The 15,675-nt window shown below is 38.1% G+C and overlaps 1 protein-coding gene across 7 annotated transcripts in view; it reads left to right on the forward strand.

Annotated features, from left to right (window-relative positions):
* Positions 1-15,675, forward strand: part of srgap1a (SLIT-ROBO Rho GTPase activating protein 1a) — a 72,818-nt gene that overhangs the window by 31,832 nt on the left and 25,311 nt on the right. For all 7 annotated transcript variants that reach the window (XR_011924527.1, XM_072435561.1, XM_072435562.1 and 4 more), the window contains exons 3-8: positions 629-791; positions 7,939-8,001; positions 9,387-9,566; positions 9,871-9,999; positions 12,160-12,381; positions 12,448-12,549. Coding sequence is in view for 6 of the 7 variants with exons in the window: in XM_072435561.1 (XP_072291662.1) it covers positions 629-791; positions 7,939-8,001; positions 9,387-9,566; positions 9,871-9,999; positions 12,160-12,381; positions 12,448-12,549 (859 nt within the window). In the remaining variant the exon portion in view is untranslated. The remainder of the gene's footprint in view (positions 1-628; positions 792-7,938; positions 8,002-9,386; positions 9,567-9,870; positions 10,000-12,159; positions 12,382-12,447; positions 12,550-15,675) is intronic.

Here is a 15,675-nt window from a genome sequence, read left to right on the forward strand (position 1 = left end):
ATGATGGCTGTGCAATAGAATTTTAATGGATTACTTCCTCATTGTGAATTATATACTTGGGTCTTTTTAATCGAGAGGGCCACAGCCATTCCTGAAAGTAAAGCATGTGGTTTGGAGCAGAGTTTGGACTTTGGAGGAAGACATTTAAGTACCATTATTAGTGATTAAAAGTCACTAATGTTCATGTTAAGGAAATTAATCAGTTGTATTTGTTTTTTTAAGAGAACATTAAATTGAATCATATATTGTGATTGAGCAATATGAGGAAAAGTATAAAAACATTTTTTTTTTATTTTGTCATATTTTCCAGCCTTTTGAGATTCAATATTTTACTCTGACTGTCACTGAAAACAAAGATTTTTTGTTTAGAGCATCAAACACCGCATAGTTTTAATGTCATGTGCAATGCAAAATTCAATAAACCCGCATAAATAACCACAGTGTAAACATGTAGCACAAAGACACATGTAATAAAGCTCAGTTCATTGTTGTATTGTTGGATGTGGTTGATGTCATTCTATAGAACATTTGAGGCAACTTTTCATACTGTTTGTCGACACGAAAAAAGTGTAAAGTGTGTCTTCAGTCTCGTAACATACTTTGTGGTTGCATTTTGTGTCGTTTCTAGAAAGGACCAGAACCTGCTGTCTCCGGTGAACTGCTGGTACCTGCTGCTGAACCAGGTGCGGCGGGAGAGCAAAGATCACGCCACTCTGAGCGACATCTACCTCAACAACGTCATCATGAGGTTCATGCAGATCAGCGAGGACTCCACTCGGCTACTAAAGAAGGTAACGATACGTGTGGCCTTTTTGACAAATATGTGATTTCTAAATGTGTCAAAACAGCTCCAATAATCTCTGATCCAGTTTCTGATCCAACTTTATTGTGAAAGAACTTTGATTGAAAGCCCAAAATCTAACCAGATGAGAAAAGTAACTTAAACTCCCTTCTTTTTGATTCATTGTTTTGTAATTCTGTTTTTTCCAGTTGATTAATCTCCATCTCACTGATGTAATGAGCATGGTGTTAAGGTTTTTCCAGCCAACTTTTAACAGTGTCCAAAATTGTGCTTCATTTGGCAATAGGTTCCTTTCTGGAGAGGATTTATACTGTATGTATTTGTACTGATGTATGTACTTTTGTAACTGGGGGTTTGAGAGTTGAAATAAGTCACACAACACATAACTCAAAACCTAAATATCAAATATCAAAAGTACAACATACATCTTAAAAAAGGAGACATTTAAAACATTTGCTTGGGAATACACCCACAAAAGCAAAACCGGTTTCATTCAATAACCAGCAATTTAAACTTCAAACACGCAATCTGAAATGAAGCTTTTTAGGAAGTTTAAAATTGTGGGTTTCCTAATTTCTATGTGGATTCTTTTGACAATGCCCTCAAACCATGCTATATCACATTGTACTACTGTGGGTCCTGGTTGAAACTGTACATTCTCTGTGGAACTTTTTTTTATTTATTATGGTTGATATTGAGAACAAGAGGTCAATGCATTTTTATCTTCGATTGACTCTTAAGAAAACTCGCCACAAATTGAGTCCAGACTTTTTTGTCGCGGGCAGCATTGGCAGCGATGTCTCCAGTCAGTCAAGCTGCCCAAACCAGTATTTCACTTTAAATCAGTCCATTCAATTGACCGCAGTGTATATTTAGCTGGGTGGCTGGATGTGTATTGTCTGGATGTTTTGTGAATGATGGGAGATGGGTTCCATTTATGAATCATAGAGTTAAATGAACTCCCGTCAGCACAGTTCAGATCAGTGGGCCCTCGCTCTCCCGTCTGCAGACTGCGGCTTTTTGGGACTAAACGCCGGCCCCTGATACCACAAAAACGACAACTCCCTAACAGATTATGAGCTCCTTTGCTGCAGGACCCAAGTGAACTCACCACAAGCCTAAATTACAAAGTGGCTTCTCTTCAGAGCCTCCGTGTGGAACTTTCCCTCGTATCAAGTTCCCTTTTTCTTGTGCTAACACCACTTCAGTGTGATCTGGCAGCAGAACGCTCCCGAGACCCATTCAAGTGTGTTTAATGCAGTCTTTAGCATCTCTTCACAGTGTGGCTAAGAAGATGGGCGTCACGGTGGCGCAGCGGTTGGATGGAAGGTTCTGTGTTTGACTTGGAGGCGGTGCAGGGATCTGTGTGGAGTTTGCATGTTCTCCCTGCGTCTGTGTATGTTTTCTCCACTGATATAAACAGATAAAAAACGACAACATTTAGACATGTGGACCTAGGGTTAGTTGATATTGCTTAAAATGTATACCTCAATGATCTCAACTCGATAATAATATTGAGATAACTTGTAAGGATTGATCTAAAATGTGTCTTTAAATGTCTAGGTTGAGATTGAAGTATCGCCCTATTACAGATGTCAATATTATTTGGTTAATCAATACTTATTTGGGTCACAATTTAATCGTAAGAACTAAAAAAATATATTTGGGACTATTTTAGAAACCAATTTGAGTGGTTTTAATTAAATAGTTAATTAAAAAAATGCATCTAATTATAAAGTAATTTTTTGTCTGGCTGTTTTTGTCACAACAGACACAAATTAATGTGTCAGACGAGATTTCATACAGTCTCAGTAATAACTGGGAATAATCATTAAATCGTGAAGTTTTTTCTCACAATAATCGTTGCACTAAAATTTGACATTGTGACATCCGCTCAATATGTCAATGGACAATAAAATTAACCACAAAAAGGGCAGGAATGTAACCTTTTTGGAAGATTAAACAAGACGTTTCTGTTCATTTTTAAAATCAGCTCTTTTTGCTGTCAATTTTGATTCTAAATAATACACTTGATATTCTAATTTTGCATATCTCCAGGTGTAAACCAAGCTTTACTCCTGCTGGAACGTCTTTAACATGACTTTCTCAGCAGGATTATGTGACATTGTGCAGACAAACTGCTGCCCAGTGGGAGGTCCTGGGTCATATTAAACTTAAGACACTGTTCAGCCTCTAATTAAACCCTGCTTAAGTCTTTGATCTGTGCTGAGTTTAGGAACACGGAAGTCCTGCGTGTTACTGGGACTCTCGGCAGCTCCAGCGAGTCAGCTGCTGTGTTTGAGTCCTGTGTTTTTGTGTCAAACTGTGAGGCAGGTATGTCAAGAGTATTTGGCTAATCGATAATCATGATTATGCAGGTAACAGTATAATGGTAACAACTAGGGTTTTTATAAATCTACAATTTCAAACTTAACACAAATTTTGATAACACAATTATAAGACATTTTTCAGGACAGTAGCATTTTCAACACAATATAATAATCCTTTCTTCACGTTACAATGTGTTCCACGTCTTACTTCTTGTTGTAGTTCTGATAAAACTCAAGATCATTCTAAAACTATTCTGGAATGGTCAAATGCTGTCCTGATTATGTGATTTTTTTCCCCAGAATTGATGCAAATGTCGATTAGTATCTGATTTTCCATTCTAGCAATAATTAAAACAATAATTATCATGCCAAAAACTTTAATTTAAAGTGATTGTTGCTGTTTATGTCACATTAAGTTTACCTTCATCATCCAGAAAGTTTGACTGCATGAAATAATAGTAATTTATCAGACTTTGTGAATGAAAGTGAATTAATTATCATGTTTCTTCTCGGATCAATCCTAACTCTAAATGTAAGTAATCGTATGTTATTGCTATTGTGCTGACCTCAGCGCGTAAACAATGGCTCATTACATTTGCACGTGTGTTCTCCTGGACACGTGCTCTTTTTCTTTTGAATATAGTAGAAGCCTGAATTATTTTCACTTGGACAGAGCTTATTCCATGCATTCAGCTTTTATTATTCATGACTTTTTGTTTTATTCATCCCTTTTTATTTATGGAAGCTGCATGTGGCGCTTGCTGCTCAACCCAGGAGCATGTTGGCATGAAGCACAGTCTCATAAACCTGTTGGGAATATAAGGAAATTGTTATTAATACAAAGTTGTAGTGGTGCCTGTAATTATATGGTTAATTTTAATCATTATCATATTTATTTATTTTTCCCCACATACATTGTAGAATTGGGTCATTTTGGTGAATTTGTGTAGCTTATCTTATCTTAAAAGACAATAAGTATTTGCTTTCTGTGAATAATGTTGATCATAGGAATGCTACCTTAATGACATTACTGTTAAAAAGTCACACATTATTTTGGCCTGGACCTTTATTATCGTGGATTTGGATGTCATTATGAAGAAAACACCATTTGTCAAAGTATCCACCCTTGCCACAGTATTTAAATAATCTTATGATAATTAGCTAGTTTAATCCTTCATTCATCCAGGAGTGATCCATAGTACAGGTAGTCATCTGGACAATCCAACTTGAATTTTAAAACATTGTCCAGATGATTATCTTTGAAACTTTGATCTTGTGATATATTCTGTAAGATTAGACTATTGCTGCACAAATCATAGCTACTTTATGTCAGGTGAACCGTTCTCCCACCAGAATAAGCTCTTTAAATAATAGTTGTAATATTTATTCTCTGTCTTTTATTTGAGCATGTTTTGGAGCTGCGCGCATAGACGCCTGCCCGCTGGGTCTACAGCTGCCACTGCTACATCGTGATTAATGTCAGTGGCAATATGAAACCCAGTTCTCTCCAAAGCCTGTCTCGCTCTCTGTGCGGTTGTTTCATCTTTCTAATGTGGTTGCTTTATAGACGCGATGGGCCTAAAAGGGGAAAACCATTTTTGGAATCCTTTTAATGAATTAGACCAAAAATTGGAAACCCCCAACCAAGAGTCCTTTTCTAAATGAAAAGGTAGTAAGTTCAGCAAATGAGATAAATGAAGTTGGTTACACAACACAGTGTTGACTAAGCTCATGGTGCTTGTAAACAAGTATGTAAGTTTGAAAGATGAAAAGTTCTGAAAGTACTCCCTGTATTTTCTGATGAGAGTCATTGAAGTGAGTGTGTTGGCACTTTACTTTTATGTGCTCAGTATTTACCGCTCACACTTTGTGCTGCTCCTCGTGTGATCCCTCAAAAGGCTTTTCATTGAGCTCTGGATCCTTTCCCAGCCTCCTCAATGAAGAGGAGCTGACGAGAGCGAGCTCTGACAGAAAGTCAAAGTTTCCTCTCCACTGATGGCCGCTAATGGACTTTCCCATACAAGACTTAATCAAAGCTGAAGGAAATGTATAGAGCATTTATGCACCTTCTTCTGATGTCTCCTTATTAAAAGGTGCATTGTCTAACTCATTATGTCACCTGCTTGTACCTATGGAGGGGTTATTGATTTGCCTGGAATGTTCCACAGTTTGGCATTAATAGTATCTATTTCTATAGAGGCAAGTAGGTGGCACCTCCAGGCCTAGTTACAGGTCAAATCTGTGGAGAAGTGATGCCACTCACTCTGGGAATGCAAGAAGAATGAAAACACCAAGTGAATAAATGCAAGAAAAATACATGTTATGTCATATGTGTGGTACATTCCTGGAGGTGCAATAAGTGAATCAAGTGTATCAAGTTCCTTATCTTGATGAGCACTTTGAACTGCTTTTAGTTGGAATTATGCTATACAGATACATTTTGATTCATTCATGAGGGTATTCATAGTTATAATTCCATTTCATTTATTGATGTTTAGTCAACTGGAAACTTTAGAAAACATCAAATCAATCTAAGCAGACAAATTATTCCTGACTAGGCGTAGGCAGAAGCTCTTTTTATCTAAGAAACATATTCTACACCAAATATTCCAATTATCTCAAAACCACCCTTACCATTGTTATTCTGAAGTATTTGTTCAGTGTTCATCGTTTGGAAATTATTCTAAGTGTTTTGGCTATAGCATTGTTTGTTCTGGACCTTTCATGATGTCATCCTGCTCAAATCTGTCATGAACTTTGAAGAGCTTCTAGTTTACATGTGCAAAGTCACTACAGGTAAGAACCAGACATCATATACAGGAAAATGATTACATAGTTTTCTTCAAGCCCGATCAATTAAATACATTCTGTATTGCAGCCTTGTCTGAGCTCCATTCTTAAAGATGTCCATTTAGTCATGAAGGCTTATGGGCAGCTTGCCAAAAGATTAAGTAAGAGCTGCAAATGAGGAATGGGCAGTGCCAAACTGTAGTTAGAAGAGTCCGCTCATCCAACTGGACCATCTAATTTCAGACTCTGGCTGGACTTCAGGAGGCTTACTTGGCTGAACTTTGACACCAGAGAGAGGAACAGGCAGTGTAGTTGTGATCCTCCTGTGGATCTACTTCACTTTACTATAATTATGGAAACATGTAAATGTATTATTGTATTGCATTTTCTACAGTGTATATATATTTGTATATATTTGTATTTTTTATTGATGATTCTGTTCAAAATGAAAAAACTAGTTATAGAATCACTTCACCTGTGTGTCAGGGAAGAACTTGTTTAGGAGATTTTTTTCAAGGATATGAGCCCTTATAAAACAAGATGCGCATTTTTATAGTAAACATTGCCTGAATAATGGCTCCCATGTAATCTCTTAACTTCAACTATTCAAATTGTAATTTGGATCGTGCTTATCCTATAGCCCTACTTGTATTATAATAGTTTCACTCTAAGTTTTATATTTATATCGACTTTTTTTTTTTTTTTTTTTTAAATGTTCCTCACACTATTTTGATGAAATGATCATGAAATGAATGTGTTCATTGTAAATCTCAATATATATATATATATTTAATTGAAAACGGCTTGAAGGTTCATGGACTTCCAGTTCAAAACAGTAGAACTGATAAACCCCGCCTCTTCACAGGGGCATTTCACTGTAACAAGCTGCAGGTTTTCTTTTTATTGTTGAAAAATGTATGAGTCGGGATCAAAAGAATAATTGCAAATGCGTACAGAGCAGTGGGCAGAGGTAGGGGGTAGGTGATAATTGTTATTTTCAGAACACTCAAGCCTCAAATGCAGGACAACAGAAGATCAAAGTACATGTCTTGATGAGGGAACACCATTATAACATTGTTAAAAGCTCTTAAAATAATTGATATAATTAAGAGCGTGCATACATGCTTACATACCGGTATATTTATAGAATTTTCCCTCCCAGAATGTTAATGAGCAACTTAAGCAAAACAACATTTAAATTGAATCTTCCACACATTTAGCGTGTGTTAAAGTCATTCAGCACCTCCCTGACTGCTCCAGGTGAATCCATAACCTTTTCTTTGGTTTTTGTTGGGAGCGGCTACCACAATGAGATTTGTCTGGCTTTAATTGGGTTAGAGGAAGACCCAGAGTGCATTGCCAGGGCTGTAACATCATCCAGGTAGCACCCGCCCGACTACATCAGCTGTAGCAGGAGATCAGAAATTCATTGCTGTGACTGATAATCTCATAAACATGCGATACACTATGTGAGTCAGTGTGAAGGAAATCTAGCTGCTGCCCTGTTAAATTAATAGTAAAAGCCCCTCAGAATCCATCACAATATCAGTGTTAAATGCTATAGCCGTCTCCAGTAGATGCATTAAAGTGGGCGTGTGTGTGTGCGATAACATTACTGAGTCAGCTTGTGGCACGGCTGATTGAATTTACAGATTTGAGGGGGAAAAAAGTTCACATCCCAGTGCAAAAAGCCCGCTAATGTGCAAAACACATGGAGAGTGAAACCAAAGCTGTGGGTAGGGACTTAAGTGGGAAAGGCGCAGTTCTCACAAAATAATGACGGCAATTATTAATCAAACTATAACAAATGACACATTTCAGGTTTACCTCATCAGTCAGACGCGGTTTGACCAATTTTAACACAAATTTTTTGGGCTAATTTGCAACCACAATTGTATTCGTAAAACTGTTAATTTGTTTGGAAATGGCATTATTTATGTTTTAGCAAAAGTAATTAAAACCATTCTGTTTTATCATTCTGTTTTTGCTTAATCTTGTTTTTCTGTCTTTTTACAGAGCAAGGAAATAGCCTTTCAACTTCAGGAAGACTTGATGAAGGTGCTTAATGAGCTTTACACTGTAAGTAATTCTACTTTTTTCTGCACAACATGCACAGCTCTGACTGAAAGGCCAATGTAAGGCCTAAAGTCCTTACATACTGACTTTGACCCGGTTTAGCCTCTGTAGAACAACACAAATTCAGATGGAAACGCAAAACATTGCATCAGACGGCCACAGACCAATTGCTGACCACCGCCAGTGAAATAACTGGTTTTCTCCGAATCTAAATAGGTTTCTGATTCTAAAATGGACTCCAATGTAAATATAACAGAGGCCACGTCTAAACCAGTAAGTGTGGAGTGCAGAGTGCCACTTCAGGGCAGTCACCTCTCTGGAAATGGGTTCCAGTAAAGGGCAAGACGACCAAAAGCCTGAATCCCAAACAAATTGTTCACTAAAATAGCTCAATTTTGGTGCAGAGATGTTTAGGTTTGTATTTATACCAACACTTGCCAAAATAACTATGTACACAGAATTGTAATTAGGAAGAGTCCATCCCAAGCTTTTACTTGTCTGAAGTAAATAGCAGTATAGGGATTGAGGGATTGAGATTCTATATTCATAAATATTGTTCGACTTTATAAAATAGTACACATTGGCATTTTTTTTTTTATCTTATAGCTTGTTGTTATTTTTATCCCATAGTAGATTTAAATTGTTTCTCTTTTGACTTATTCATTGTTAATTGTTTTATGTTTGAATCACCAAGACAAGTTCCTATAATTGTGAATTCTGTTCATTGATAATGGCAATAAACTCATTCTGATTCTGAATTATGATTTATGATTATCTTTCTGATTATGTTAGCTTTTGTAAAAAAAGAAAGATTAACAATAGCCAAAATTGCACATATTTGCATTATATTTTTTGAAGAATGGATAGAGCCAGGTTTAAATTTCTTGCTTTATTTCGTTTACATATTTGATACAAAAAGTATATAAAGTTGTAAATGTTGGTGCTAATTTAAGAGATGATGTATGTCCTTCTGTGTTAAAAAGGTCCCATATGAATCTAATTCTTAAAGTTCTGATAGGACAATTTTTTAGCAAAAAAATTGAATTATGTACAGTGCCTGAAGTGTACACAACTACTGTAGAATTGAGGGCCAAATTACCTCAACAACTACTTTCTGCCTTTTTTCAGCAGTGTAGGCGGCTTGTTACATTTAGGCAGTGATTTGTGGCCGTAGCGGTCTCAGGACTGGCCCTTATTAAAAGACTGGAGAAATCTGTTTTTGGTTTGTGGTTCTGGGAGAGTCTGGTCGCTGTGAGATGACTTCAATTTCTCTAACGATGAATCGAAATGAGATGGGCTTGGGACTGGAGCCATATTTATGCCCCATTTCAAATTTGAATGACTCTGTGACAAAACATGTCATTATTAAAATCTATGTCTATTTGTAGGTAATGAAGACCTACCACATGTATCACTCTGAGAGCATCAGCTCAGAGAGCAAACTGAAAGAAGCAGAAAAGCAGGAGGAGAAACAGATTGGCCGAGGAGATCCGGTTTTCAGCATCAGAATGGAGGACAAATACCAGCGCCGCAGCTCAGTCAAGAAGATTGAGAAGATGAGAGAAAAGGTACAGTCACATTTTTCAACCCCATCTTTAGGCTCTTTTATGCCATGAAAATGCATATTAATTTAGTCAATGACAATGTGATTATTATTTCTGAGCATAGTTCCTCTAATTACGGCCCATCATATTTTGTCATTTAAATATTTTTGAAGGATTTGTTTTGCTCGTACGTTTTATTTGACCATTATAGTAAACCTTGTTAATATTACCGTACTTCAGCTTGATTTAACTTGAATTCTGTGTCAAGACAAACATTTATTTGTCATTAATTCCCTCTCACTTGTCCTGTCTCTAATTCTTTCATCAGCGCCAAGCGAAGTACTCCGAGAACAAGCTTAAGTCGATCAAAGCGCGGAACGAGTACCTGCTGACACTAGAAGCCTCCAACGCCTCCGTTTTCAAATACTACATCCACGACCTGTCAGATTTAATTGATGTAAGTTCTAAATGCAACGTTTACTTGGTATTGCTTTCTATTCCTACGCTTTTGACTGAAAATGGGTGGCAACGGAGCATGTTTTAAGTGCATTCTTGTGTTCGTGTCTGCTGGATATTAAAGAGTAATTCACTGTCTTACTGAAGAGAGATATTATTATTAAGTATAGAAGAAAGTGAGGATCTGAGCAGTTTGATGTATAAATGCTCTGCTTCATTTCTATAATTTCCTGAATGTGTCCTTACTTGGAATGGCCCAGTGTAAAAGTTTAGATTTATGATTATTATCAGAAGAAGCCTCACAATTCAACAGCAGTTATTCACAATTATCGCATGACCAAACAACAGTGAAATCCTTCATTTTCTTTCATTCCCGTCGTACAATCTAATTCCCATTCCTCAAGTACGAGACTAATCAGCTTCATGAAATCAAACTTTATGAATGATATACGGTATATTCATGTGACATCCAGATATGAAAGCACATAAAGGTCCCATACTTTGCTATATTTCCGGTTTCATTGTTTACCTTTAGACATTTATGATGATGTTTCTCCAGAGGGGCGACACAAGAGCATTTCTGATACAGACCCTGTATAATAAGACACTGGGCTGCTTCAGCACTGTAGCAAACCCTTCCCCCCGTTTCAAAGCATAAAAGTTAATAAACGCACGGATGAAAGAAAAAACTCCTTTGGGGGATGTTTTGAGGTACAACTAACACTAATATAAGGTCAGAAGCTTAATATGGGGCATTAACATTAAAGTTTAGATTGAATTGAAATTCATTAATGTTGCTTTTAAAATGGTCATGATCACTATTTTCATTGAACTCTTACAATTATAATGGCTTTAATAATAACAATTCCTTTAAATTCTATTCCAGACTCATGGTCAGTTTTAACAAACGGCAACTTATAGAACAAAACAGATAATAATTAACTGAAGAATCTTGACATTCCTACTCTTCTCTGTCCCTGACCTTCTGTTGCTGTGCTGATGAATCACACTTATTTATTATTCTTTCAGGTTATGATTATTTTATCAATATAATAAACTTGCAGCAGCACTTTCTGTGGCGTTTCTAAGGAAACAAGAATAGAATTCACTGAGCGTTGGGGGTTTTATATTCAAGACAGGGCTAAAGCAGGAGAGACGCACAACCTCTAGTCGGCATCACGCTGTGCACGAAATTGCCCTCTGTGTTCTCACAAGCGTCACATCATCTGAGCTTAAAGATGGCAGTGTAACACATTTGTCCATGGCTAAAGGTGCTACGTCTATGACACAACACACTGCTAGAATGTTAACGTTATTATCCATGCACCTGATTACATTCAACTGTAACCTTCTTTCACAACTGTTTTAGCAAAAAAATTCCTTTGCCGTGCTTTCAGCTTTCAAGCCAGTTACATTTGTGACATTATTATGACGACAGAACCAGTTTTGTGTTTTCCGACTTTTCCACTCAAAACATGTTGACTCTTGCTTCTAAAAGCTGGTTCTGACTCAGCATCAGTTACAACTGGGCCATAAATGAGAACCGGTTCAGGTGAAATACTAAACATAAAATTAACACATTATAATTACCACTCTCTGAAAGCAAGCGAAAGAGAAGGCAAAACAAAGTCGGCCTTGGTATACAGCGAAAAGCCGAGGGGGCAGTTCGGAGAAAAAGAACCGAATACTAAGTGCTGGCTGGTAAACAATGTGTTGCTATGGCAAAAACTGCCAACACATTGGTGAAAATAAGGCACAGCTCAGAACCAGCACCAGAACATTGTCGGAAAAGAAGTTTAATCGGATTATTCCATGTCTTAATTATGTCTATAACAGGGGTGCACCATTGTTACTGTAGATCTAACCAAGAACTTCTTCAAAATAAGACTTTTCATATGTCTATTCTTTAAAATAGACATATGTAAATTAAGGAAACATATGTGTTTACTGCAGAGGACCTCGTGTATCGCCAGGAGCTTCAGTTTGAGAACCACAGATAAAGTGTACACAAGTAATCAGATCATAAATACATTAAATGATCTTTGAATGGAACAGATACAGCTCACACTAAAGAGCCACAAATCACATCATAAATTGGAGAGACAAATGCTCTGGAAATGTGAAATATTAAAATTTCTCCAATTTCCGTTCTCTTCTTCAGTGCTGTGACCTAGGGTACCATGCCAGTCTAAATCGAGCCTTGAGGACGTACTTATCCGCGGAATACAACCTGGAGACATCGCGGCACGAGGGCCTGGACATCATTGAAAACGCAGTGGACAGTTTGGATCCCAGGAGCGACCGGCAGAGGTTCATGGAGATGTTTCCTACAGCCTTTTGCCCTCCTTGCAAATTTGAGTTCCAGCCCCATATGGGAGATGAGGTACGTTATATAATATGAAATAAGGCGTTCATAAGGTTGTTTCTAATGCTTCATTTTCCTCATCAGGTGTGTCAAGTCTCAGTGCAGCCTCCTATCAACGGAGAACTCATACTGAGGTTTCAACAGCTGCAGTCCCGGCTCGCTACGCTAAAGATCGAAAGTGAAGAGGTACACAAAAACACACTGCCACGTCTGATACACAATCTGTCGCAGGCTCACGGTGCTGTTCTGATGAAATATGTTGCCGCAAACTGAAGCCAGAAGCCATTTCAAAATGCATTTGAAAGTCGTTTTCATTAGCGTCACGCTCATTTTCCAACACATTTGTGACAAAGCTTTCTTTTTTGGCTTAAACAAAATATCCAACTACCTCGGACTTCAGGCCTTTAGTTTTCTGTGCAGCGAATCAAGGTGGGTAATATGAAGAAAATTGTAGGTAATATTGCGAATTTGTGTGTTTGAAGATATGCAACAGTTGAATATTTCATTTTTAGGGGGAGAAATGCTTTGCAAAAAGAAGTTATTAAAAAAGGAACCGTAAAAAGTTGTGATGTAAAGGATATACGGTAAAATGTCTGACTTTTGTGATTTAATTTTACAGACATATCACATTCTTTTAACACTTTTCTGCTGGATTTACATAACATGTTTACTGTCTCCATCGAGCTACTCCAACAAAACCATTGAGTTCTTCATTTTTGTCAACATCGCTCACCTCCTAACAGCAACAAATCTTGCTTCTGCGTTAGAAACAATGCCTTTATTTTCATTTCTATGTCCATTAGAGTTATTAAACTGGCTCTGGTGGCATCATCAAAGCTTACTCTTTTTGTTTCCACACTTCCCGGTGCCCGTGTGCTGCCCCCTGATGCGGATGTCCTGCTGGCCCAGAGTTGGAGGCTGCAGTCCCCTTGTATCAGCTTCAGCAGATGGCCTCTCTTAGTTTCTGGGCACAACGCGACCGGCACATCCTTGAAAGAAATGGACATTGAAAAGCACTGACGACCTACGAGCCCTAACTTGCCAAACACCAAAGAAGAAAGTGTTGTAGAGTCGTCGTCCGGCCGGGGAAAACCGCTGCAGCTGTTTCCTCAAACCTAGAAATAGTGAAAGAAAACACTGCTGAATAATTTACTTTGCATCGGAGCAGGATGGAAGCTACAACACGGACCAAAAGGAAGTCTGTGCTTGTCTCTCTCCTTTTACGATAAACACAGAGCATGTCTCGTGACGTTTATGCACGTTTGACTCTTTCTTTTGGTTCATTTTCCGATACCAAGATTGCTGTATAGGAGAATTCCCACACTCTTGCCTTTTTCTCTTTTTTATGTCCTGACATCTACAGTATTCTCAAGGCATTTCGCACTAAACCCTTCTAAATCTTGAACTATCTTCTTTGCGGGGAGTGTTTGTTTTCCCTCAGATAAGTCTCAGGAAGCCACATCAAAGCCGGTGCGAGTGAGAATGTGTAGCACCAAGCTCGACGATCAAAAGATTACAGACCTTCTCTAGCGGGTGATTGACCTGCTCAGCGGAAAACATGCAAACGGAGGCGTAGGCTAAAGTGTGAACGTTCTGCCGCGGCTTTCTGGAGATGCTGTGCGCTGTCTAGAGTTCAAAATCCAAAATCAACTTAAGTGAGGTCAGTGTTTCAGCTGCAGAGCTAATGGACACGTACACAGAGTCTGAGAGCTTTGACGCAATCGAGCGCCGCGGTGAATACGAGTAACTGTCCGTCTGCTGAATAATGCAGAGCCTCTTTTCACAGTGAGTAATTCCCTCACATGTAAAGCGTATGTGTCATGTCAGAGCAGGATGTACAAGGCTGCGCGATATCTAATAGTGTTGTACTATAAATACAAATATATGCAAGTTATTTTTTTATGTCCGTTCACGTCAGTCAAGTTGTGTTGTGTTATTAATTGTTGTCCAGGTTTGATTTGTTGGTCTTATACAATAGTTTTTAACAGAGATACTAAAGATGCACGAGGTGACTGTTATTGCTTTGGCTGGAATGTCCCACAGTACATTTTTATTGCTAAAAAATACCTTGAAAAAACATGCTTTCTTACATGGAACTTGGCCTGGTCTGTCACCCGTTTGTCTCCAAAAAAAGGTACATAGAGAAATGAGCTTTAAAGTTTGAACAGGCGTCTTCTCTATTGTGAAATGTAAACTTTAGGGCGGAAGTAAGTTGATTAATCGCAAAAAAAAAACGATTATCGAAATAATCGTCAACTAATTTCAGGATAGAATAAGGGTCATCTGGACTATAAACGGTCTCCATTAGATGCCAGAGAAGTTTTATGACTAAGACAGAGCAGTAATAGCATCAAAATCAATGTACTACATGTGTACAATTGTGTGTTTTGACGAAAAACCTTTTTTGTCTGGAAGTATACTTAATCAAGATGTCCTCAAGCTGCATTACTTAAGCTTTATCTTGGTCAAATTTATTTAAAAAAAATCTTAACAACTAATCAATTAATCAATATTATATTTGCCAGACTCATCGATTATCAAATGAATCATTAATTGCAGCCCTAATGGAAGCTAAAGCTGTGCCTCGTGTCTTTCTTTGTACCTTCTTTAAAACCATGTAAAAGACTAGGTCACAGTCTGTCAGCGCTGCAGAGTTTGGGAATTGCTGGATAGAACGTAGCATTTTTTCATGTGATTTATAGTGACGTTTGGAGCTTCTAGTCTTGTTAAAATTGTCAACAAAAGCTCTTGGCTGTCATTATATGCTGGAGTTTTTCTTTTGCCTTGACTGGGCTCCTATTTCCCTCTTTTGATCAGCACATAACAGTCCCTGACAGGATGGTGGTTCACGATGTCAGAAACCTCCATTTCCTGACTTACATTGTCATTATCCATGTTTGAACCTGCTCTGTGCCGGCGTTCCCTGCTCCGCGCATGACACCGTAACTACAACCACATTGTGTGCCAGAGACCGTATGTTAGCGCTGTAATCCATCACCGTTTCACATGAAAATCATTCTTCCTGGTGTAAATCCTCCTCGCATCGCTTCTCAGGTAGTTTTTTCCTCTTTTTTTACACAAGTAGATGAGTCACGGGTCAAACCGTTTCATGCAACGAGATATAATCCAGTCTTTTCTATGCGTGGCTTTCCACAGACCACAAAACTACACTGTCCACTTTGTATCGACTGGCTTTTCAGTAGTGAACTGGGGTCACTGCCTCTGACTGGGGGCTTCATGCCATTAAACTTAATTAGAAGGGAGTCCAGCTGGGCCTAACTCAACCTCTCCATTGACCTGTGGTGGCCCCAT

The sequence above is a fragment of the Eucyclogobius newberryi genome, unplaced genomic scaffold (genome assembly GCF_026437365.1).
Source record: "Eucyclogobius newberryi isolate DKJ021-1_F unplaced genomic scaffold, fEucNew1.0.hap1 SCAF_7, whole genome shotgun sequence".
In the NCBI taxonomy this organism is placed as follows: Eukaryota; Metazoa; Chordata; class Actinopteri; order Gobiiformes; family Gobiidae; genus Eucyclogobius; species Eucyclogobius newberryi.